The sequence below is a fragment of the Lynx canadensis genome, chromosome E3 (genome assembly GCF_007474595.2).
Source record: "Lynx canadensis isolate LIC74 chromosome E3, mLynCan4.pri.v2, whole genome shotgun sequence".
NCBI classification, from domain to species: domain Eukaryota; kingdom Metazoa; phylum Chordata; class Mammalia; order Carnivora; family Felidae; genus Lynx; species Lynx canadensis.
This window is the reverse complement of record NC_044318.1, coordinates 3,834,777-3,860,658: the sequence shown is the minus strand read 5'-3', so window position 1 is coordinate 3,860,658 and position 25,882 is coordinate 3,834,777. Positions and strand designations below refer to the sequence as shown.

Below are 25,882 nucleotides of genomic sequence, written 5' to 3'. Positions count from 1 at the left end.
TTTTAATCCTTTCTGATTTTTAATTCAGTGGTATGAAGCACATTCACAGTGTGGTGCAACCATCGGCACTGTTCTTCTCCAGAATGTTTTCATTATTCTAAATAGAAACTCTGTATCCATTAAACGCTAACCCCCCCCCCCCCCCCCCCCCCCCCCCGCTCCCTTCCCTCCACCCCTGGCACCCACCATCTACTTTGACTTTTTTTTTTTTTTAGTCTTTTTGACTTTTCTAGATGCCTCATATAAGTGCATTCATGCAATATCTATCTCTTATGAACTGACTTGTGTCCCCCCAAAATTCATGTTGAATTCCTAACTCCTAGTATCTCAGAGTGTGACTGTACTTGGACACAGGGTCTTTACAGAGGTGATTACGGTAAAATGAGGTCACACGGGTGCGCCCTGGTCCAAGGTGATTGGTGTCCATACAAGAAGAGGAGATTAGGACACAGATGACACAGACCAAGAGATGACCATATGAGAAGGACACAGTGAGGAGACGCAGTGGCTCCACAAAGCCAAGGAGAGAGGCCTCAGAAGAAATCACACCTGCCGGCACCTTGATCTTGGACTTCCAGCCTCCAGAACTATGAGAAATAAATTTCTGCTGTTTAAGCTGCCCGGTCTGCAGCGTTTTGTTATGATGGCCTCAGCAAACAAACACATTGCCCTTTTGTGACTGGCTTATTTCATTTAGCATTAGCATTTGGGATGCTCATCTGTGTTGTCGCACATATTAGAATTTTCATTTTTTTTATAAATTTTTTTTAACCTTTATTTTTGAGACAGAGAGAGACAGAGCATGAACGGGGGAGGGGCAGAGAGAGAGGGAGACACACAATCGGAAGCAGGCTCCAGGCTCTGAGCCATCAGCCCAGAGCCCGACGCGGGGCTCGAACTCACGGACCGTGATATCGTGACCTGAGTTGAAGTCGGACGCTTAACCGACTGAGCCACCCAGGCACCCCTAGAATTTCATTTTTTATGGCTGAATAATATCCCACTGTAGGGATAGACCACATTTGGTTCATGTGTTCATCTGCTGATGGACGCTTGGGTTGTTTATTGTGCTGCTGTGAACATGTTTCTGCAAGGATCTGTTGGAGTCCAAATGGGGTGTCCTGAAATCACATGCAGTGAGCCTTTTATACAGTGCGCAGCTCACATTTTCCCTTCCAGCCTGGTCTGGAGTCTGGCCCTTCAGCCTGTGTCTCCCTGTTCTCCCCCACAACCCTCCACCACCTTTCACCAACACACCAATTCCTCTCTTCCCCTGACGGCATTCACTCCGATGGATGGGAGAAGTTGTGGCTTTGTGAGTCAGGCACGTCCGGGTTCACATTCAGACCACTCCGCTCTTAGGAGGTGATGTTGAACAAGTTACTGCAGCAGTCTGAGCCTCAGCCTTCTCATTGTGGCATGGTGGTGGCATGCCCACTTCTCGTGACAGGTGAAGCGCCTGGCCCAGAGCAGGGGCGTCATTGACTTTGACTTCCTTTTCTCTCCCAGGTCCAGTACTGCCCCCTCCCTTCATGGTTGACGGAAGGCTCAGTGCTGGTGTGTTAGTCAGGGTTCTCCCAAGAAATAGAGCCAGTAGGATGTATGTGTATAGAGAGAGGTCGAGGGGACCGGAAGGTCGGAAATCCACAGGGATACCTGGTGGCTGGAAATTCTCGCAAGAGTGAATGTTGCAGTCTTGGGTCAGAAAGCAGTCAGAGGAAGCATTCCTTACTGTTCCAGGGTGGGGAGCTGAGTCTTTTCTCTTAAGGCCTTCCACTGATTGGATGAGGCCCATCACATTATGGAGGGTGATCTGCTTGACTCAGAGTCTACAGATTTTAATATTAAGTGCATTTAAAAAATACCTGCACAGCAACATTCAGACTGATACTTTCCAACTAGGCACCATAACCTAGCCTAGTTAACGCATAAAATTGACCATTGCAGTTGGTACCTTGTCAGTTTTCTTTAGATTGGCCTAAAGATTCAGTGTAATCCCTATTAAAATCCAAGAAGGCCTTTAAATAGCAATTTGCAGGCTGATTGCAAAATTCATACAGACGTGTAAAGGAACTACAATAGCTAAAGCAACTTTTAAAAGATCTAAGTTGAGGGAGTCACACTACCGCATTTCATGACTGATTAGGAAGTCACAGTGGAAGGACAGACACGTAGATCAGCAGGACAGAATATAGTTCAGAAATGGCTTTAAACACATACCGTCAACTGATTTTCAACATGAGGTGCGAAGGCAGTTGAGTGGGGGAAGGGTGGTCTCTTCCAGTGCTGCTGGAACCGCTGGATGTCCACATGTGAAAATCCTAACTTCAGTTTTTACCTGGCAACCTATTGAAAATTACACAAAGTGGATCACAGGTCTAAATGTAAAACCCGAAATTGTTACATTTCTAGGAGAAAACAGAAAAACATCTTGGGGACCTTGGGTTAGGCAAAGAGTTCTTTGAATTTGATGAAAATTAGGAATTTCTGCTTTTTGAAAGATACCTCAGTGCATGAAAAGACAAGATGCCAATGGAGACAATTCTTACAGATTACGTATCGGATGAAGGGCTTGTATTCAGCGTATGTATATAAAAAAAAAAAACCATCAAAGCTCAATAGAAGGAAACAACCCATCAAAAATAGTTGAAAGTTTTGAACAGGCTCTGCACCAAAAACACACGAAAGAAGTGGATCACAAAAATACACATGGAAACGTGCTTAATATCATCAGTCATGGGCGCCTGGGTGGCTCAGTCGGTTAAGCATCCCACTTTGGTTTAGGTTATGATCTCCCGGCTCATGAGTTTGAGCCCCGCATCGGGCACTGTGCTGACAGCTCAGAGCCTGGAGCCTGCTTCAAATTCTGTGTCTCCCCCTCTTTCAGTCTCTCCCCAACTCACCCCTGCCTCTCCGTCTCGCTCTCAAAAAATAAACATTAAAAAATTAAATATCAGTCATTAGGAAAATGCAAATTGAAACTACAATAAGATATCACTGCACACCTACAAGAATGACTAAAATGTGAAAGACTGACCCTACCCAGGATCAGCAAGGATGTGGAGGAACTGGTGGCAGAAATGTAAAATGGCACAGTCACCTTAGGAAAAAGTTAAACGGACCCCCCACCATGTGATCCAGCCACTTCCCTTCTGGGTATTTACTGGAGAGAAACGAAAGTGAACGTTGGTAAGTGGAATTGTATACAGATGTTCCCAGCAGCTCGATCAGTAATAGCACAAACTTGGAGACAACCCAGTGTCTGTCATGAGGAGAATGGATAGCAAATTGTGGCCAGTCCATACAGTGAAGTACTGTCCGGAATACAAAGGAATGAACTATCGATACACAACTGCAACGTGAGCACATCTCAAAGTAAGTATGCTGAGTGAAAGAAGCCAGATAAAAAACACATACGATGTGGTTCCATTTACATCCACAAATACAAACTAATGTATAGTGAAGAGAGCAGCTCAGGAGCTGCTGGGGAGGGGGCTGGAGGGGGGAGGCATGAGGAAAATTGGGCAGTGAGGAATCTGGTCACTATTTTGATTGCGGTGATACACATATGTCGAATCAGATTTGAATAGCATTCTGTGCTGCAGGTGGATTAGACCCCAGCGAAGCTGTGTTAAATGTAAAGCCCATAGAAGAATGGCCAGTTGACTTCATTTCCTCTCCTCCGTGACCGACTGCCATCCTCACAGTGACACCCTCCCTCCAGCCTGACAAGCCAGTGTCTGCATTCCCTCAGCTTCAGAGAACTGGTTCTTAGGGGCTGTCATGTGCCATTAGGAAAACTGCATCAAACATCACATTGCAGACACGACAGAAGGTTCTGGAACCCCCATGTTACTGGAAATGGATCTCTGTTCACTGTCTTACATCATAGCACGGGACATGTCTCCTAGCTTCCCCTTTGTCCTTCCGAGGCATCAGCATTCTGTGTTTTCCAGAAGCCTGAGAAGGTTAAGCTCCTAGCCATCTACCTCAAAGGTCAGACGTCACAGGTTTCCTTAAGCAGCTATTGCGGCTTCACCCTCCTGACCGACCTGTGGGGGCGGGGGTGGGGGGGTGGGGGTGGGAACGGCCGAAATGTCTGTCAGTGGCTGTCAAATAGAATCTCTCTCGCTTTGCCCTGCGGCTCCTTCATTCAGAAAACTGAGGCAGGTCAAGGTCAGTGACTTGGCCCAGACTTTAGATCAAGTTAGCACAGATGCTGAAAAGGCTCGGGTTCCTAACCCCTAGACCTAACCCAAGGGATGCCCCACTTTTTCTCTACCACCCCTGCCCTGTGACCCATGTCACGTGACCCCAGGGCCGCTGGGGGGAGAGAATCCGGTCCGGGCTCTGCCTTCCGGGGCCTGACAGCAGGCACAGCAGTGGTGGAGCCAGCCTCTGCATGGCCTGTCAGGGTCTGCGCGGCTTCCCCATCACGTCCACCCAGTTGCCCTAGTGACTGTGTGACCCTTTCTCCCCCACCCGGCGCTGCCACCAGCCCTATAAATAGAGGCGAGGAGCAGCTGGGCTCTCTTGGCAGTCACCATGAGGGCGCTGGTCCTGCTCTGCTGCTTTGTGGCATCGCTCCTGCTCCCAGGACAAACAGGTATGACCCTTACCCCTGTCAGCCAGGCCAGATCACGACCCCCACGTGCTCTGAGGTCTTATGTTTACTGAAGGGGGGAGGGGGGAGAGGCTCGAGCGGTAGATGGTGAGGCCTCAGTGGTTCCTGGGGTTGATGGCAAACATGGACTCCTGGCATCGTCTCCATTCCTTTCTCCCTGGGGCCCAGGAGGAAATGGTACGGAGAACCTGAGAGATGTCGGGGGCTCCATGAGAGGCCAGAGAAAGTGGGAGCAGTGGACCGAGAGGTGCAGGCAGGCATGAGGCCTGAGCCAAGGGCTGGGAGCCAGAGGACAGGTCTGGCCAGTAGATGTTGGAGAAGAGGACCCCAAAAGTCAAGACTAGAGGACCCTTCTAGATGGGCGAAAAGAACCCGGTCTTGGAGCTGGAGGGGCCCCTGGAGGTCTGAGTTGGCTTGACCCTCCCCCCCGGTGGGGATTGGGCAGGGGCTGGCTTTGCATGACTGAACACCGGGCACAGTGCACAGAGTTGGGGGTTGTCTGGGGAACAGCAGGGTAGAAAGGAGGTCGGTTGGGAACAGGTTGGAGATGGAGTTGGGGATTGGAGCCAGAGTTTGGGAGAGGAGCAGGACCCCCTGCAGGGTATCCCTGGCCTGGGCTGGGGGCTCCACTGGAAGGGGGCTGGGGCATGTGTGCACGGTCTCCCTTTGATATCTCAGCACTTTGTGTGGCAGAGGCGGTGGCTCAGGTTACAGCGTGGGGGTTATTTCTAGGCATGGAGGGGACACCAGATCATTTGTCACCTCTCTCTTCCTGAGACTTCTGTGGCTGGGTCTCGCTTGGTGGTGCTTTGGGGGTGATCTGGGGACCCCCAGGCATCTGGGTCTCCTGCTTTGTCTTTTCATGAGTGGCTGTCTTCATCTGCACCGGGGACCACAGGGCCAGAGCCCCAGCCGCTCAGGTCTTTGAGATTCTGTGTGTCAAGGTCCTCGACCCAGCCAGGAGGGCAGGTAGCAGGCAGGAGCAGAAGGTGTTCCCTCAGGGGGTTAGGGACCTAGGTGGGGGGGATTCAGCCTTGCGAACGCTGCTGGGCCCTGCCCTTGTCTGCCCTTGAGTTAATTTGGGCCTTGCAGCGCTGCTGTGGCTGGAGCGGTGAGGATTCCAAGCGGCTGTCAGGTGGCTAAGTATGGAAACAGCCATGTAATTGGATCCTGAGCCCCAAGCCACTGCTGCCCTCTCCCCTTCACAGCCCCTGCCCTGCTCCGCCCAGCCCCAGCTGCCGCCTTGCTTCCACACAGCAGGCCCGGGGACTCTTAGCCTTTTAGGGACATCCTTCATCTTTCCTCCCAACAAGGGAACTGGACATCTGGAACGTTCCATAAGGCCTGCCTGGGGATCTTGCTGTGGGGGAAAGGAGGCAGGCAGGCATTTTGTGCGAAGATCCTCTCTGTGCATGCTCCTTCCTTCCTGGACTCTGCAGTGTGGTCCAGTCCTGGCTTCCAGGGAGGGTTTGTCCACCATGTGCAGGGTCCCCTTTCTCCTCACTCCTGCTCACCACTTGGGCTGTGGGCTCTTCTCCTGGGGGGTGAATTTTATCATTCTACCAGCTGTAGATTACCGCAAAGGCAGCTGTCTCCTGTACCCGCTAGGAGGTTCCAGCCGTAAGGGTGGCTTCTCCCTGCCCCCATGATGACAGTCCTTCCTACTGGTTGGTTTCCCACTGGAATTGTGCCATGAAGTAAATGCCACCTTGCCCAAAGGCAGCAGCTTTGCTCCTGAACTTCCCACCCTATTACTGGACCCTCATTTCCATCCCGCTGCTGGCTGGATGGCAGGCTGACCTGTCTAATCCAGCTTCCTGCTCCCCGGGGATGGAGGGGGCCCTACAGAGCCGTGCTTCCGTCTCTTGTCCCCATGTTGCCCCTGTGGTCCTCTAGACCGAGGCAGCCTCTTCTTCTTCCCTAGCAAGGGACCAAGTACCTCTCCTGATGCTAGGACGCAACCAGAACTGCCGTGGCCCCATCACCAGACACCTTGTAAGTCTCCACCCCCTGACCCATGGCCTCCAGGCATTTTGACCATTGGGGTCCTCCTCTTTGTCTTGGGGACTTGGCCTGGTCACAGGCCTGCTCAAGGACAGGGGAAAGCAGCCTCGAGTATTGTCGAGGTAAGAGAGCAAAAGCTGGAGGAACCAGAGATGTGTACAAGGTCAGGCAGTGAATTAGGGACAGACAGTCTCACCCCCTCCTCCAAGAGTGGGGTGGTGGGGGGTGGCCAGCGCTGAGAGAGCATTTGGGTTCAAGCTGCTGGTGTCTGTTAGGCTGGGTTTGGGACTTCTTTGCTTCCTGCTGCCTGCATGATGCAGAGGTTGGGGTAGATGGGGATTCTGAGTCCGTTCCTTCCTCCAGCCTAGCCCTGGTTTGGCCTGCTTGCGGCCTGCTCCGGCCTCCACCCTGCTGTCCCAATAATGAGAAGTTGGTGCACGCTGGGGCTGACCCACCCCTCTGTGAGAGATGAGGGTCTGTCAGGAACCCCTCTGTGGCCCCTCCTCACCCACCCTAGGCTGGCTATTTCCAGAAAGAGGCTGTGTTCATGTTCCCTCAACAGGGCAGCCCAGCTGCTGCGATCTCCACCTTGGGGAGGGGTCATGAGCTCAGGGGTTTTGGGGAGAGGACAGAAGCCTTTGCAGTGCCCCCCGCAAGGTGTGATTCCTGGCTCGGTGCAGCCAGATGAGTCCACAGGGAGAAACTAGTCTGCCCCTTCCCACATCGAGTCTCCAAAGCACTCACTGAGATTTGCTAATGGATGTGCACACCTTGCTTAGTGGCCTGTGGAACTAGAGTTTGGGAAATGCTGTTTTTGACCCTCGCCTGGGTGTGGCAATAAAAATCAGAGAGCTGGTTCAAGGCAGGTCTGAGCTGGAGTTCAGGTGTCCTTGCTCCCCCGGAAGGGGGTCCAGATGAGGCCAGCTGCATCCATCTGGCTGTTTGGTGCTCACTTAGGTGTGGTGGGTTGGGAAGGAGCCTAATCTCTACAGACACAGGAGGCAGATGGCTGTTGCTCTCTGACAGGGTCCCAGGGCCAAGGACAGGGTCTAGGTGCTGTGGCTCCTGGTCTGGAACGAGGGTACAGCCGGGAGAGTGGGCAGGGGTGGGGTCTGCCACTGTGGGGTGCTGGGCTTAGCTCTCTCCAGGACACCTTCCCTGCTCCAAATCCCAATCCAGACCCACTCACAGCACAACCCCTTATGTTTAAATGCTGCCTGGGTGCAAAGCCTTTTCATTCAAACACCTCACCACATCTCACTGTGTACTAATCATCCCAGATTTATCAGGTACCTCCTGTTGTTTAGGTATGGTACTGGGGGAGTTCACATGGGTGTTTCGTCCTTGGCATGCTTATGTTCCGGTACAGGAGATAGGGTGTCTTCTGCCTTGTGGCCACACATGCACACACACATGCGCGTGCGTGGGCCACACGTGAGTGTCATGAGGGAGGCACAGGTAAAGTGAGGTAGGGTGGAAGTGCCTGGGGAGATAGTTTTTAACTGAGTGGGTCAGGAACTGTTTACAGATGAGGGAATGTTTGAGATGGGCCTGGAAGAAAGTAGCATCGAGATGTGGAGTGACGGAAGGAAGAAGATTCTACTTTAAGGGAGCAGGATAAGCAAACTCATGCTGTCAGGAGAGGTCGGGGCTCTGGGGAGAACTGGGCAAGGATAAGGGCAGGCAGAGCAAAGTGGGGGTCATGGGGAAGGTCCTTGGAAGGCTGGATTGGGCCTCTGAAGGGCCACGTGTGGTCGGCTGATGAGGAGGGCTTTGCTCTGTGGATGGTGGGTAACCTTTGAGAGCTTTGGAAGCATCCGTCCAGCAGGTGTTTGGAGGGAAGGGGAGGACGAGGGAGGCTGACTAGAGGACCTTGTCAGAAACGCCAGTTGGAGTGGGTGTGAGCTCCGCAAGGCAGTTTGGGGGGGTGGGCAGAGAGGAGGGCCAGACCCAGCAGGTAGCTGCGGTGAAGTCCACTGGACCGCAGCGAGCCAGGGCCAGAAGGAGGCCTTGAGGGTCTAGTGTGGGTCACTGGAGGTGTGATCTTGCCAGAAAAATGAATGAATGAATGAATGAATGAATGAATGAATGACCAGGAACATTAAAGAACAGATTTTAAAGGCTCAGTTTGGGTCATTATGAATTTGAGGTGCCAGGGAGACATCTGGGTGGAGATCCTGGATGTTGGAGGATGGAAAGTCAGGTCTGGAGGTCCGGACATGAAATTCATTTGGGTGAAGATGAGGCTGTTGCAGAGAGAGAAAAAGAAAAGATACAGGGATGGTCGTTGGGCAGTGCCACATTTGGGCAGTGAGTGGATTTCAGGAAAAGGGGAAGAGACCTGGGAAGACGCAGTGACCTGGATGGAAGCCAAGGGAAGGGAACATTCTGTGGTTTTTGTTTTTTGTCTTTTTAAATTTTTTAACATTCATTTTTGAGAGACAGAGACAGAGCACAAGCAAGGGTGGGGCAGAGTGAGAGGGAGGCACAGAATCCGAAGCAGGCTCCAGGCTCTGAGCTGGCAGCACAGAGCCCGACGCGGGGCTCACACCCACGAACTGTTAGATCATGACCTGAGCAGAAGTTGGACGCTCAAACGACTGAACCACCCAGGCACCCTGGGAAGGGCGCATTCTAGAAAGGCGGTCGGAGGGATGAAATACCAAAGAGATGCCGGGGAAGATGAGGCGTTAGCTTTGATACCCTGAGGTCACAGGCAGAGCACGAGGGCCTTACGTGCATCTAGCGAAGGCGCAGAGGCAACACATTTGGACAGTGGGCTCAGGAGGGATAGAGACGTGAGAGTAAGTGGGCAGGGGGTTTGTGGATGTAGCAAATTTCCTTTTCAACACTAGGAAGATGAAGTGTGTTTATGGGCCAATGGCAAGGGTCCTAGGAGAGACAAGGACTGACAGACACAAGGTGGAGAGGAAGTGACCAAGCTGCCAGACGTGCAGGAAGGGTGGGATAGGTCTTAGGAGACACGCCATAGCACTGTGGAGACCTCAGAGGGACACTGCACATTCCAGGCAAACTCAGGAGCCAGCCAGGGAGCTAATATAAGGTGTAGGGATCCTGGCCTACACTACGATTGCCGTGGAGGGCCTGGAGGGTCACCGGGTCGGGGGAAGGAACCAGACAGATGTTCCAAGAACCCATGAGGTGGAAAGGGAGGCCCATTGCCCCAAGTTGCATGGTATGGAACAGCAGGGCCGAGACCAGAGCCTGGTCCGTGGTGCTGAAGGAACACCCAACAGGCAGAGCCCGGAGACGAAATCAGTGACCCAACCTTTTTGTGTCAGTGAAAGTTGGTGAACGAGCCCCCTCAAGCCAGATGCTGTGGAGAATAGGGCAGAGTCTGATCCCAAGCTCCACCATGTAAGGTGTACATTCAGCAAATGTCCCCTGGGCCTGCAATGGGAAAAGCTCTGTATTTGGACTCCATCAGGATCTGTGACTTAGCGGGAGCTGGCTGGGAGGCACGCGGTGAGTTCCTCGGATGTCGGCCTCGGTTCTCATTCTTCTTGTGGAACAGAGACAGTCCCAGGCTCAGGTTTCCTCTGGGGTTTTTTCCTGGCTAGGAGGACTTGGCCGCGCCCATTGGCGGGGCTCATTTTGGGATCGGGGAAGTCCTGTCCCATTTGGTTTCAGCCCCATCCTTCTGCAGCCCTGAAGGTGGTTTTGTTCAGAGTCAAGGTCCCAGGCAGAGACATGCCTGCACTTGTCAGTTCCCTATCCTCCCTCACAGAGGGCTCCACGGCCGCCTTTTCTGAGCTGCCTGGTCTTAGGTGGAGGGGCTTGGGCTGCAGAAGCAGTCCCTGCTGTTAGGACGTCAGCTGTTCACACCCCCCTCGCCAGGGCCTGCAGCAGCCACCTGTACAGAGAGCAGGCCACCCTTCCCAGCCACTCTGGGGTGGGTGTGCCCAGGGGCCTGATCCTGAAGAATCACCACCATGAGACTATGGTTCCGGCAGCCAGCTCCTGCCTGGCACCACCCCAGAGGCCTGTCTTCCCTGGGACTACCTCATCAGAGCCAAGACATAGTCTCTATGGCTCTGTCCGCTCCGAATCCTGGTCCCCAGAAGGGTTTCGAGTAGAACGCTGGCTTAGCTGGGGCAGGCTCCCTGGCTTCACTGCAAGAATGTTATGCAGTGAGAAAAGGCTTTTCTCCTTCGACACTTTGGGGGACCCTCCCCCCAGGGGTCCTTGTCCTTCACCACCTTGGCAGGACCCTCTTGTCCTCTGTCACTCAGAGCGCTAAAGGGCAAAGAGCAGGTGTGGGTTGTGTGGCCAGCTCTGGGGAGGAGAAGGGTCCGGCGCAGAGTCAGAAAGGGGAGACGGGCCTTCCGTGGGGAGCCCGCCCTGTGTTGGGAACAGAATGGATTCATGATTAGGGGCGAGGAGCAATGTATGGTCAGCAAGTGATGTAAGAATGCAACTGCCTTATAATCTGGGTACTTGCCCAGAGAATACAAAGTGTGCTAATTCAAAGGGATACGTGCACCCCTGTGTTTATAGCAGCACTGTTAATACGATAGCCAAATTATGGCAGCAGCCCGAGTGTCCCTTGATAGATGGATAAAGACGATGTGGTACACACACACACACACACACGCACACACACACACACACACACAGTGGAATGTCAGTCATAAAAAAGAATGAAATCTTGCCATTTGCAACCACACAGATAGATCTAGAGAGTATAACGCTAAGCGAAACAAGTCAGAGAAAGACAAATACCATGTGATCTCGCTCATATGTGGAATTTAAGAAACAAAACAAGCAAAGGGAAAAAATAGAGACAAAGCAAGAAACACACTCTTCACTACAGAGAAAACACTGATGGACACTAGAGGCAGGGGATAAGGGGATGGGGGAAATACAGGGTGGGGATTAAACCGTGCGGTTGTGATGGGCACCGGGTGTTGTATGGAAGTGTGGAATCACTCTCTTCTGCACCTGAATCTAATATTACACTGTCTGTTAACTAACTGGAATTAAAATTAAAAAGTTAAAACAGAAAACAGAGGCGCCTGGGTGGCTTAGTTGGTTAAGTGTCCAACTCTTAGTTTCTGCTCAGGTCGTGATCTCATGGTTCATGGATTTGAGACTCAAGTCGGCTCCAAGCTGCCAGTCAGGGGCCTGCTTAGGATTAGCTCGCTCTCTCTCTCTCTCTCTCTCTCTCCCCCTCTCTCTCTCTCTCTCTTCCCCCACCCCTCCCCCACTCTCTCTTACTTTCTCATTCTTTGTCTCTTTTGAAATAAACGAACATAAAAAAGACAAGCGAGATATGAGGTGCAACACAGATCCGGACACGGCGGCAACCGAGAGGGGGCAGGACTGGAGAGAGGCAGGAAAGGGGGTGATGATGGGGACCCCACTCTGAAAAACCAGCTTTCTGGCCCCAACGCCAGGCTGTGTTCACCACGAGGTCCTGGTCAGCCACACTGCTCGGACAGGAACAGGCTGTGTCTCTGCCCCAGGAGCTGACTTCTATTTGGGGAGATGACACACACTGAGAGAAAATGTAACTAACACCCGGGCAGCTCTAGTTGGAGTTCAGAAGAGGGCTGGAAGGTCGGCCTCATGGAGGGGCAGGGTTTCAGCTGCACTGGGAGGAAGGGGGACAGTCGCTGGACTGTCAGCTCCGAGAGGGCACGGGCTTCGTGTTTGGTTAATTTGCTCACCGCTGAGTCACCAGTGCCTAGCCTGGCGCTTGGTTCACAGAAAGCCCTTAATGTCTGATGAATGAGGGGGTGGTTTGTGCAGGCAGAGGAGGAAGAGCATCTGGAGGTGGTGATCAGAACCAGGAATGGAGACGGGGGCATTGTACTGGCAGGGGTAGCGATGAGCCCAGCTCTGGCTCGGGTGTGGGGCTCCTATTGGTGGGATCAGACCCCCCTGATGGGCGAAGGGCCTGGAACACTGAGCCAGGTGGCTCTCCCTGGGCCCTTGGCATACTGCAGCCCCTCTCCTTCTCCTTCTCAGATATTTTTGGATCCTTCTAGAGCAGGGACTGCATTCTGAGCTCAAACAGGTGCAGGCAAAGTCTGGCCTGGAGTTCTGAGCCCACAGGAAGTGGGTTGTGTTGGGAGCTCAGGCCAGGGGAGAGCCCTGGGGTTTGGGAGCCCCCTCCCCCCCGCCTTTCCACCAGCTCACCGCCAAAACTGTGGCCCCTGGTCCTCCTCCAAGTGGCCATTTGGTTAGGACTCGGCCAGCCCAGTTGTTTCCCATAGAAGTTTCCCTAGGTGGCAATAGTTAAAGACTTGACAAAGCCATTGCCTTGAAAATGACCTCTCTGTCCTACGGTTCCCCAACTGCCTGTTCTGTGCACCTGCACCTTCCAGAGAGGCTCCTGGCCACTTCGTTGGTCCTTTTTTTTTTTTTTTTTTTTTTCCCTCCCACCCCCGCCCCCGTGTTCCCTCCTACCCTTTATTTCAAGTGTCAGGTAGTAGAAGATCATTTATTTCTCTAGCTCATCTCAGGGGGTCGGGACACCAGGAAGGGGTCTGGAAAAATTGGAGAAGGATCACAGCACTTGCTGTGGCCTGGGGAGCCCCTCCTGGCCTCAGGAATGAGCCTGGGTACAGGCTGTGAGGGGAGTAGAAGCCCAGTGGCAAATCTACCTTTCTCCTGTCTTCTGCCTCAGTTTCCCTCCTGAATTGGTAGTTAGACCAGCAGCCTCTTCACCGGGAGCCCTGTCACCTGAGGCTGCCCGCATTGGGAGCAGAGCAGCCTGCCTGGGGTGGGGCACACAGCGACCATAGGGCCGAGCAAACACTGGCTTTGTCACAAATTTGCCACTAAGCCCCTTACCATTTTGCACCTGTTTGTTTGCCCATAAAACAAGATAATTATACTTGCCCTATTTACAGCATGGGGTTGTGATGTGACTAAAATTAAAAAAAGGCTATCAGATGCTTAAAATGTTTTTTTGATATTAGATACTTTTTAAGGTTAAAAGGACTGTGACAGTAATTACAGGCTATCGCTGCTGTCCCTGGTCCTCTGGCTTGACACCTGCCACCGGTTTCCTCAAATATCACGAAACATGAACACTCAAGGGAATCCGTCAGCATCTCTGCCCCTTCTCAGGGCTGTTAACATCCTTTGGATTCTCTGTCCTCAAAGAGCTTACAAACCAGGCTGTGGGGGGAGGCAGCCCCCATTCATGACCGGCTGAGGGAACCGTATAAGGCACATGTCACAGGGTCTAAAAATAAGTAGCCTGAGTGTGCAGAGAAGGGGAGTGGGTGGGAGAGGGCCGTGGGGCTGGTGAGAGCACCACCGCTTAGTGTGAGGGGGCGTCAGGAAGACCTCGTGGGGCCGGGCCTCATCGCTGTTCCTGTGTTCCCCTCCTGGGGCCATCGGAACCAGTGACCGTAAACCTCACGCCTTCCAACAACAGAAACTTAACCTCTCGCAGTCTGGAGGCCAGAAGTCAGAAATCAAGATGTTGGCAGGCTTCACAGGAGGATCCTTCCTGCCTCTTCCAGCTTCTGGTGGATCCTTGGCCTTCCTTGGCTTGTAGACGCGTCTCCGATCTCTGCCTCTGTCCTCACGTGGCCCCTCCTCTATGAGTCTCTGTGTGTCCTCTGCTTTTCTTCTAAGGACATCAGTCATCGGCCTTAAGGCCCACCCTAATGCAGTATGGCCACTGCTTAACTACTTATATCTGTACAGGCCCTATTTCCAAATAACGTCACATTCTGAAGTTCTGGAGGGATGGGAATTTGGGGGTGGAGGGCACCCTTCAACCCCTCGGGCTCCATAGCCTTGGACCCAACGGCTGAGTGGTTGCTGGCTCTGAACATATAGTTCCCGTCTCTCTCCTGGGTGGTAGCCCTCTACTGGGCACAGATGGCACCTGTTTCCTCCGTCCTCTCTCTGGCCCCACCGCCCACACTATTGCCGTAGCAGCTAATTTGGAGCTCTGCTGACACACCCAGTACAAACGTGTTGAACGAATGGACCGACAGCTGGCCGGGGGCAGGCGATCCCAGGAGGCCGCCTAGCCTTGTGGTGGTACTGGGGAGGATGGCGGGGGGCATGTTCCAGCTCCTTGTTGGGTGTGCTCAGGTATGGAGCGAGATAGAGTGGGCCTGTCCTGGGGACAGGGGGCTCTGTTTCTGGGCTGGTGTGTGGTGGAGAAGAGTCGCAGGCCAAGAACCCAGAGACTGAGGCCCAGCAGCGTTAGGCCTGGCTCTCCCTCTCCGGGTGGGTGCCCGGCCCCTTGGAGTCTCCCGCCCCGAGTGCAGCAGGAGAGTAAGCGGGGCATGGAGTCACTTCCTAACATTCTGCAGGAGGTCCTTGGAGAGCCAACTTCCAGATGAAGGTTTGCATCCTGCTATCTCTGCCTTTCTGCCCCCTCCTTGACAGCAGCAGGAACGCCCAGCTGTAAGGACGGACATGCGGGTGTCCTCGTGGCAGACTTAGGGGTCCCTGACCCCGAGTCTGGGGTGTCAGGGCAGCTCTGGAAACTGGTGGATGTGGCTCTACTGCCCTGTCTCTGCTTTGTCCTGGTTCTGGAGGAGAGCAGGGTTGGGGACAGGTCTCCACTGTCTGCTAGCCTTTCTAGAAAAGCTGACTGCACCTACCCTGGCATTCCTTGCTCTCCTCTGTCTGGCTTGTCCCTCCAGTTAGATGCTGTGTGCTTAAGGGGAGGGTCTTAAATTCAGGAATGAAGTTCATGGTTATCACAGTAACCTTTTGAGTTGATAAGGCAACTACTCCTAGGACCCTTTGATCACAAAAAGAAAGAAAAAAAAAAACCAAGAAAAAAATAGGCCTGGGCTGCTTAAATGACTTAACCCATGGGTACTTCTGTGGTTATGAATCCCAGTCTCAAATCTCCTCTCTTCTGGAACTCTCTGCCACTGAGTTGAGGGAAGGCCTTATATTTTGCTACCATCATCCATCCATCCATCCATCCATCCATCATCCACCTGTCCATCCATCCATCCATCCATCCATCCATCCACCCATCCAAAGTCTGTTCAAGGCACTGGGAAACAAAATCTCTGACGAGGAAACCAAATAAGTAAGTTATTTAGCTTATTGGACAATTACAGGTGCAGTGGAGAAAAAGATTAGGTTAGGGAGAGGGGAAGGCTAGTTGGGAGACAGTGTCACCAGGGTGGTAGGAGAAGGCCTTGCAGAAATAGTGACTAGGAGCCAAGATGTAGGGGAGGAGAGTGGAGAGCTGGAGAGCTGTGGAGAGCTGGAGAGAGTGGAGAGCTGTGTGGGGAGGGCATTCCCAGCAGAGAGCACGGAGGCCTGGTGCGCTTGCTCATAAAAGCAAGCCTGTGTGGAGGAGGGGGCTGCCGGAGCATGTGCAGAGAGGGAGCATGTGTGGGGAACAGAGGGCCTGGCGCTCAGGCGGGAGCAGTTTCACAACCCAGGTGAGAGATGTCAAGCTAGGGGTGGGAGAAATGGTTAGGCCGAGGATAGATTTGGAAGGTAGACAACAGGTTTTTTAAAAAAAAGATAGCTTTGGGGCGCCTGGGTGGCGCAGTCGGTTAAAGCGTCCGACTTCAGCCAGGTCACGATCTCGCGGTCCGTGAGTTCGAGCCCCGCGTCGGGCTCTGGGCTGATGGCTCAGAGCCTGGAGCCTGTTTCCGATTCTGTGTCTCCCTCTCTCTCTGCCCCTCCCCTGTTCATGCTCTGTCTCTCTCTGTCCCAAAAATAAATAAAAAAAAGTTGAAAAAAAAAATTAAAAAAAAAAAAGATAGCTTTATTGAGACATAATTCAAATACATATAATGTGTCCATTTAAAGTGTGCAACTCAGTAGTTTTTAGTGTTTTCACAGATACATGCAACCATATCTCGAGCAGGGAAGCAGCAGAGAGAGAGGGAGCCACAGAATTTGAAGCAGGTTCCAGGGTCTGAGCTATCAGCACAGAGTCGGATGCAGGGCTCGAACTCACAAGCTGTGAGATTATGACCTGAGCCGATGTCAGATGGTTAACCTACTGAGCCACCCAGGCGCCCCAATGTTTATTTTTGAGAGAGAGAGATACACAGAGTACGAGCAGGGAGGTGCAGAGAGAGAGGGAGGCACAGAATCTGAAGTGGGCTCCAGACCCCGAGCTGTCAGCACAGAGCCAGACGTGGGGCTCAAACTCATAGGCCGAGAGATCATGACCTGAGCTGAAGTCGGCCGCTTAACCGACTAAGCCACCCAGGCGCCCCTTTTCCGTTTTATTATTGATGAAACAGGCACAGAGGAGTTGAGACAGAGGCTCACGTTTCCACTGCTGATTAGGAGAGCAAATTTGGCCCCTAACTCTGTCCTTCTCTCTTTCTCCCTGAGGGTCCCAGGGGTCCCAGGGCTGCTCCCTGAGCTGGGCAGCTGTTTTCAACCACCAGGCTTCCATTCCGCAAGCAGGTTCTGTGAGAGCCTCCCATCACCAGCCACACCTGCTTCTTTGTGCTCTTCTCCTGGGAATATCCCCTGGCAGGGTAGCAAGGCCAGCTAGACCCCAGACCCGTAATGTCCCCACAGCTGATAAGCATCAGCCTTGCAACACCACCCCCCCCCCCCTCGCTGAGTGCAATTCAGTGGCTTTGAGGAATGGCCCAGGAATGGAACTTTTTTTTTAATTTTTATATGTTTTATTCATTTTTGAGAGACAGAGACAGAGCACAAGCTGGGGTGTGGCCCAGAGAGAGGGAGACACAGAAGCAGGCTCCAGGCTGTCAGCACAGAGCCCAACGTAGGGCTCGAACCCATGAACCTCGAGATCGTGACCTGAGCCGAAGCCGGACGTTTAACCGACTGAGCCACCCAGGCACCCAGAATGGAACTTCTAACTAAGCTCTTGTCTCATCCTTTTTGCAAATGGCCTTGAGCCACGCCTTGAGAAGGGCTGACCCAGGAAAGAGGCTCACTACCCTCTGGTGCCTCAGGGCATCCAACAGACATTTGCTGTGCTGCCAGGCCCCGTGCTGGACCCCTGCGATCCCACTGGGGAAACACTGCAGGCCTTGGCCTCAGGGGACTTCTCTTCCATGGGGACACGAGTTAAAGGCTGCCACAGGGAGTGCTATGGGAACACAGAGCAGAAGCATCTCAGTACTGGGAGGCCCCAGGAGGCCTCCCAGGGATGGGCTTCAAAGCTGAGGTCTGATGTGTGAGCTGGAATTAGCCAGGTCCAGGCAGTGGGGGGTGGGCGACAGTGAGTCTGGCAGGGAGGATACTGGTTGGAAATGCACAAGGGCTGAAAACGGTTTCTTAGAGAATTCTGCAGGTGTTCATTGTTTGAGTCCTGGAGCTCATGGCGTTCTTAGGCACTGTGGGGACACGAAGAGGCTTTGGGGCCACAGGTGCACCAGCCAGAGTCAATGACAGCCTAGGAGGGAAGATTGGACACACGCACCCCTGCCCCCCCGAAGGTCACAGCCACATGGGACAGGGTTGCATCACGTGGCTCAGTATGGACAGTCATGGACACTGAGTCAGCTGAGGTCAGTGAGGGGACCACCCAGGTGGCTTGGAGAGGTGAGAACTGGAAGACGTCATAGAGGCAGCGGGACGTAGGCTGGCAAGAGGGAACAGGTGAGGCCAGACCTGCTGAGAAGCAGGTAGTGGTGTGACCTCTTATGGGTTGGTTCTCAAAAGGTATGTTGAAATCCTAACCCCCTCCCCATCCCCCCCGCGCCCCCCCCCCCCCCCCCCCCCCGCCGTGCCTCCAAATGTGGCCTTATTTGGAAATCGGTTCCTTACAGATGTGGTTAGTTAGCCTGACTGGGTGCCCTTTGAAGTGGAGGAGGAGAGATGCAGAATAGAGACACAGGGAGAAGGCCGTGGGCCACGGAGGTAGACATGGGAGACACATGTGGATAGGCCAGGGACTGCCGGGAACCAGCAGAAGCGGAAGAGGCAGGAAGGAGCCTCCCTGAGCACCTTTGGTAGGAGCACGGCCCTGCGGACACCCTGAGTTTGGACTTCTGGCCTCCAGAATAGAGAGATAATAATACACTTACGTCTCTCTCTTCCCCTCCCTCCCTTCCTCCCTTCCTTCTTTCCTTCCAGTGTTTTATTAGTTTCAGGTGTACAACATAGTGATTTGAAAGGCTTCCCTGACCAGGAATCGAAACATTCCTGCTGCTTTAAGCTGCCCAGGTTGTGGTGCTTTGTTATAGCAGCTATGGGAAACGATACCAGAGCAGGCTCAGGCTTTGGGGCAGGGATGGGGGGGGTGGGCTGCGTGGCCAGCCGGCAGGCAGGCCACTGGCTGGAGCTCCTCGATGTGGCCTGGCAGAGGCTGCGTGGGGCCCTTGGTGTTGATCAGGAAGGGTCATCCCGGGGACAGTGAGTGCGGAATGTTCGCTTGCTCTTGCCCCGCCCTCCGGCCTGCCCTTGGCTTTAACCTTCCTCTCCCCAGGGGAGCCCCGTGGGAACCAGAAGAGTGCTCACCCTGACCTGCCTGGTCACCAGGCTGCCGAAGGAAAAGAAAGGTCTGGGTGGCAAGAGCCTCATTTGCTCTCGGTGTTTGAAGAGACGAGAACCCAGACCCTTGGCGACACTAACTCCAGCAAGAAGCTTCCTTGGGGGTTTAACTTCCTAAAAGTATTTCTCCCTAGGGGTGGGGATTTCCAGAGAGGGGGGCCCTTTGGGAGGGAGAGAGCCACCTCTCACCGGGAGAGTGTGGCCCACGTGTCTGAAGTTCAGTGGGCTAGGACACTTGGGGATACAAACCGGCAAGCCTGCTCCCAGGGGAGACATAGGATTTCTAGAACATCCTACCATAGATCGGCCTGGATATTCTTTGCCTGTGGCATTCCAAGCTCTGAAGTCCTAACTGAGGGTAATGGATGGGTTTGCTCTAGAGGCTTTGGGAGTTTGTACCGTTCATGGAGCGGGGAGAAGTCTTCCTTTTCCCTTGTGACCCAGACTCTGGAAGCCTCTTCTCGTTGGGGTTGTTTGGCCTCTGCAGTCCTGAACTCAGAAACTAAGAGTTGATCTCATGTAACTTTCATGGAACCAGCTGACCTTTGTCCCCCGATGACGGGGACAGTGAATCCCTCCCTGCATCCCCTACCCCCACCCTACCATGATACCAGAGCACCCAGAGTGATGGGAAACACAGGGCTGGGCTGGGTGCAGATGGCCTCCAGGAGCTTGAACCTTACCCCAGTCCTTCCCAAGGTCTCCATCGAGATCTGTGCTCTGGGACCCAGCCTGACGTCAGAGTCCTCAGCTGGTACTCACTGGGAGGCCATGCCTTATAGGAGCAATGAGGGGGAATGAATGAGCGATCCCAGGAATGCTGGGTCTTGGGGCAAGGGCAAGACGTGGGCATAATGCATTAGAAACGTCAAGGAGAGAAGAAAGTCGTAGCTGGGTGGAACCCCATGTGAAAGACCAGGGCGAGGGGTACAGAGACCTTGGTTTAAGTCCAGCTTTTGCTCATTAGGCGGCTTCCAGCTGGCTCTTTTAGCTCTCTGTGCCTCAGTCACCTCTGCTGTGAAATGGATGGATTGGGCTAGTTAATTTCCAAGGTTTCTTCAGCACTACAAATCTCTAACGTGAAAATAATCAAAACAAGAATGAGGTTTGGCGCCACCAACGTAAGGACCCAGGAGTGGAGCGCATGTGCTGTGAACTTGGTAAAGTCCTCTGGGAGAGAAGCTGGAGAGATCTGGCATCTTGTCTGGATAGCGGTTTTGCGGGAAGGGTCTATGGGCCGGAGTATGCAGGGCAACTCACGGGGCACAATATTCGTTATTGCTGCTCTAGCCTCTGCCCTTGGTTTGACCTTCCTCCATAACCTTCCCTGAGCAGACTTGGGGGGAAACAGCTTCTCGGTCTTCTGGAGGTAAGATCTGCTCAGGACACCTCACCGCCAAGCAGGTGTGGGGCAGGCCTGGCTCTGTCATTGGGGCCGCCTGTGGTCGTGCAGACCCTTCAAAGCTGTGAAAACATCAGCTCTGATTTCAGCTGAGCGGACAAGCCGAGTGCCATTCTCTGTGTCTGTCTCTGTGGTGCAGTCAAAGCTACTTTCTCAAGGCCTGAGTCATTTCTAAAGGGCTTATCGCCCTGTGCTCGCTTATTCCAAGGACGACGAGGGCGGTCTGTCACGGTGGTGGCCTCTCTGGTTGTGTTGCCGCTTCTGAGAACTGAGAAGGAAGGGCCCTTAGTTGCTCCTCCTGCAGACAGCGCCTCTCACCCGTCCTCACACACAGCACACAGAGTGGGCTTCGGCACCCCCTGAGCGTGCATTTATGCTGGGGGCGACGTGTGGGGTCACTCCTTCAGTGGTGGAGCAAAGGGATCTGGGAGGCAGGGGAGAGAGAGGAAGCTATGCATTCCTTCAGAAGTTTCTGGCTGAGGGGCGCCAGGGTGGATCAGTTAAGTGTCTGACTTCGGCTCAGGTCATGATCTTACAGTTCATGAGTTTCGGCCCCGCGTCGGGCTCTGTGCTGACAGCTCAGCCTGCTTCAGATTCTGTGTCTCCCTCTCTCTCTCTGCCCCTCCCTCCCTCCCACTCTGTCTCTCTCTCAAAAATAAATAAACATTAGAAAAAAGAAAGAAGTTTCTGGGTGAGTCAGGGCTGACTGGAAGTGGAGGTCGGTCATCACAGGAGTCAACATGGGGCTCAGCAGGGCGAGATCTGGACTCCAGGAGTGTTGACAGCTGAGGCCCATTCCTGTCCCCGGGCCAGCTGGAATCTTATGGAAAGAGTCAGGCTACCCCCAACACGCCCACAACTCCTTGTCCAGGCTGCTTCTGGCCGCCTAAAGGGGATAAAGAGCCCCGGGCAGAAAGACCACTGACCTACCCCCCACCCCCCCACCGAAACAGCGTGTAGGAAGGATTAGAGTGAAGGTGAGCCAGCTTGGCTCCTGTCCAAAGCTTGTTCTGTTTTGGCCCACTCAGCGAACTTGGGATTTGGCCTGGCATCTTTGTTCTTCTAGGAAATGAGCTTTATTATATCTAACATTGTAGAATGCTTTTAAACGTTATCTGATGCTTAAAATACTTGGAAAGGGTTGGCAAAGGAGGTAGTATTACCTGCATTTTATGGACCAGTGGAGTTGGTGCGGGGGCGGGGGGAGGTGTTGAGGAGCAAGGTCACACTGCTGGTTAGTGAGACACTGAAGAGCTGTCCTGACTTCTGACCACATCCAGAGACCAGTCTGGCTCTGGGTCTCCTGGCAAAGGGAAGCCCCGAGATGTGGTTCTGGTCCAGGTTGGGAAGGCATCACGTCCATTTTCCAAGCTTGAGAATTAAGCAGACTTCCCCTCACTTCCCCCCCGCCTTGGGGTTGAGGTGGGTCTGATGTCATTGTTACCCCCACATCCAAGCCTCTGGTGGTTCTGATCTGATCTCAAGGCATCCGTCTGACTGTGACCTCGGGGAGCCACATTGCTTTGGCTCTTAGCGGGTGTCTCCATGCCTGGTGACCAGAAGTCCAGCCATAGCCCTCCCAGAGGCCAGCCTCCGGATTGCAGGGGGATTCCATGTCATTGGGTGGGGAGGTGGGGGGGTGGAGGAAGCCAGCCACCTGTCTCAGGATCCAGCCTCCATCTCTCCCTCCTTCCTTCCCTCTCCTGCCCAGCTCAGTCCCTCTGAATGGAGGAAGTATAGTCCAGTGACTCCTACAAGGATTTCTGTTCACTTCAGGAAGGGCTGATCTCTGGGAAAACTGGATTTTCCACAGGGTATCCTGTTGGTAATTAAGTCACACTGAAGGGTTAGGACTTTGATGGTTTACTTCTTCCAAACTCATTTGCCTTTCAAATGTGAGTGCTCATCCACATCCATGAATCCTCTGGGCATCAGCAACAAGAATGGTTGTGGGATTGTGGGTGATTTCTCTCTGTACCCCCCGAAGCAAGAATTCCCAGGAATTAAGGATGGGGAAGGGGGATGGAGTGCTTCTGTCAATTCTCTGGACTTTGTGGGTTAAAAGCAATGGTCTTGAAGTCTTAATCCTTTTTAAAGGGAGAAGGAAGAGGGTACAGTGAACAGTTGCTTATCCTGAGGCTGGCTCACCCCCTGTCCTTTCTGGGAGTTGGTGTCCTGGTGCTGGGAAAGCCCATGGACTCAGAGTTGGTGGAGTTCTGGCTTCTAGAACCAGCCCACTGCTAATTGGTTTAACCAGACCCGTGACCTTGGAGCAGTCACTCCTCAGAGTTTCAGGCTCTGGATCACAGTGAAATCAAATGGCTTGGTCTGTGAGGGGGTCCCTTTGGACTCCCAGTCCCATGGTGTCCTTGTCATTGTGTCCTGTCTCCTGGGTGAATCATTTTGGGGCCAGAGTCCAGCCAGGGACTAGCTGTCCTGGTGGGATTAACCTTGACTTCAGGAGCTTGGCCAGGAGGCCAAAGAAACCTTCCAAAGATGGCTGCCTCACTCACTGCACCCTGGTCCCCTTGTCCGGGGTAGAAGAGGTAAAGGCTAACAGAATGGCGAGAGAGAAGGCCTCAGGGTTCTGGGAGGATGTGGACACTTTCTTCTAGGGTCCTTCTCAGTGTTGGCATCTGCAAAGCTGTCTGAAGACTCATCCAAGAAGCGAAGGAACAAAGGGCCCTGAGTGGTGAGCGTTTGCTCTGTAAATAAGGTCAAGAAAAAAATGTCTAATCCTAAAAGGCACCAAAAGAGGCTGCTGACCATTGGCCCGTCCAGGAGCGTTCAGAGACAAGACCTAGGACACAGAAGGGGTCGGTGTGCTGCTCTGACTCCGTTTCTGAAGGGTGCACTTGAGGCACGGCCAATGAGCTGAGTGTTGGGGTGAAGGACAGCCTGGTGAAAGACGTGGGACCGTCTGGATGCAAGACTGGTATTCCTGACTCCTGGGTACAGATGTGTCCAGGGTTAGAACTGGAAAGTGATTGTCCCCCTGGGGCTTTATTACTGATGACTCATCTGCATAATTGTGTATGAGTGACAGTCAAAGGTATTTTACCTGTGTGTGACTTTGGACTCAATAGTTTCAGTTGGATGAGAAGACGTGGAGGATAACCTTGGCCAGTCCTTAGAAATGTGTGCTGAGGAGTCTTGGACAGGTGGGATTGAGTTTACCTTCTATTCCGTGGGGGCACTGAATAAATTCAGCACCTCGAGGTGGGTTCAAAACAGGTCAACTAAGCAGCATCTCGGGTTCTGACCTGCCGATCTCCGGCTTCAGCTTCAACACAGACTCCCTGATGCCTGGCACGGAGGGTTGTCACACGTTAGTGCTTGTTAGAATCACCTTCTGAAACACGCAGATTCATGCTGACCCAAACCTCAGAGGTTGGGCGTCTGTGCTTGGAAAGCCCTGCAGCTCTTGGATACCACCCGCATGTGGCCCGGGAGCTCTGCTTTGTTTCTTGGCCCAAGTTCTAGCCCATCCCTGGAATGCTTGTTGGGCAAACAACTGGACTTTCCCGTGTCTGCTTTAAGAACATGAAACTCCTTTGGGAAGCGTGAAGTTCTGCGTGAAGGAAAGACACCACCCAGCTCCGTGCTGGGCACACGATGGTCAGCAAAGTCAGCAGATGCCACAGTGGGGGATCCTTGGGCTGTTGGGGAAAATGATCAAGAGGAGGCTAGTGGAAATTTTAGGGACAAGGCGAGAGAGGCAGAAGCAGTGGCTGTCACCCCCCCTCCTTAGGCAGTGGGACTGAATAGCTCCCAAGAGGAGCTGCTGGCAGGAAGTAAAGGGGTGGCTGAACTCCAGTTCCTTTATCTTCCTGCACCCCCTAACCAAGTCCGTGGAACTCTAGCTTTCATGGGACATGGTTTGTAAGCTACATGGGAGCAGAACAAACTCTAGACTGAGGGCCATGAACCTGGGCTCTGTCCCAACCCTACCTTTGACCTTGGGAAAGTCTCTAAAGCTCCCTGGCCAGAGCTTCCCCCTCTGCAGTTGGACGCAGCAAGGCCCTTGGTGACTCCACAGTTTTGAGTCCATGTGGAAAGTGCTTTGGAAAGGGTTAGGAACTGGGAACGATCAAGTGTTTGGTTGGTAGTAGAAAGAGGAATTGAGCCTGGGGTCCCTGCTGGGACTGTGGAGGGGGCGAGCCACCGAAAGGCTGACCACAAAGATGGCAGAGGTGGTGTCAGGAGAGAAAGCAGAACTGGTTTATGCCATGTTCTGCCCGGAGTGTGAGTGGGGCTAGGGCCTCAGGCTGTCCAGCACGCGGGCCTTCCCATGATCTCTGGGGTGGAGCTGGGGGCTTGCTATTCATGTACTCTGACGTAAGCACCCGGGCCTGTCCAGGGGCAGGGCGGCTGCCTTGGCAGCCGCACCTACAGTACAGTACTGTGTGTCCTGGGGTAGACCAAGACTCATCTTACCAGGCTCTCAACTCATTCAGGGTATCCTGGGGCCTCTGTGCCCTCCCCCACCTCCTCCAGGGGCCATTGGGGGCTCCAGCTAGATGCTGGAGAGATCAGGGAGGAAGGGAAGACCCTGGATTTGATTTCATGGAATTACACTGAATTTAATCAGAGGCTCTTGAAGCCTTTGACTGCCTCCCAGAGGAGAGATCAGGCCCAATGGCACAGCTGCTTCCTGGGGATTGGGCTCTGGGGGCCTGATGGCATAGCTTGTTTCACGGAGGGACTTTCTGTCAGAGATGTTATTTTTAGCCTGGAAAAGAAGGTCACAGGGCATGAAGGCATCACCCTTGGTCTCTTTTGCTCCAAATTGCTTAGCAGGTCAGTGACGGCTTGGCATTAAATCATAAAACCCAGGAAGGGTGTGGATATAAATGTGTATACACACACGCACATACTTGAATTCCTGTCCGGGTCCCAGGAGTGGAGTGAAGTTCGTGGTAAGCCCCCAAAGTCTGGGGTCCTCATTTTCCTTGGGATTACGTAACCCTTTTACTCTTACCAGGGACAGAAGGTGTTTTATTAGAAATTAGAAACTTATTAGAAATTTATTAGAGAATATTAGAAACACCTCAAGTGGTCAGACCCAGAGTATATTCCACCCACCATCCCCATCATCACCATTATCTCCACCATCACCATCATCACTGTCACCACCATCATCATCATCACCAACACCATCACCACCATCACCGTCCCCACGATCATCATCACCAACACCATCATCACCATCATCATCATCAACAGTAGAAGGCAAAAGGGACCCGTGGAAAGGGCTGGATTCACCAGAGGAGGAGCCTGGATTGCTGCTGTTCCAAAGGCACATGCCAAGCCTTGGGTGACTCATCCAAATTGGAAGCCCCCCGTGGGCACACGAGTCAGGAGGGCCAGGAGCAGAAGCCTTGGGTTTAGGATTA

General features: G+C 53.2%; 1 protein-coding gene across 5 annotated transcripts in view; it reads left to right on the top strand.

The window, feature by feature from the left end:
- The window catches only part of SRL (sarcalumenin), a 47,136-nt gene that overhangs the window by 5,733 nt on the left and 15,521 nt on the right, over positions 1–25,882 (top strand). For 2 of the 5 annotated variants that reach the window (XM_030300757.1, XM_030300756.1), the window contains exon 1: positions 4,338–4,606. The exons of 1 other annotated variant lie outside the window; for it this stretch is intronic. In XM_030300757.1, the coding sequence (XP_030156617.1) occupies positions 4,546–4,606 (61 nt within the window). In that variant the 5' untranslated portion in view covers positions 4,338–4,545. Of the gene's footprint in view, positions 1–4,337; positions 4,607–25,882 lie in introns of those variants that run through there. 2 more of the 5 variants (XM_030300761.1, XM_030300759.1) reach the window with 1 other exon arrangement.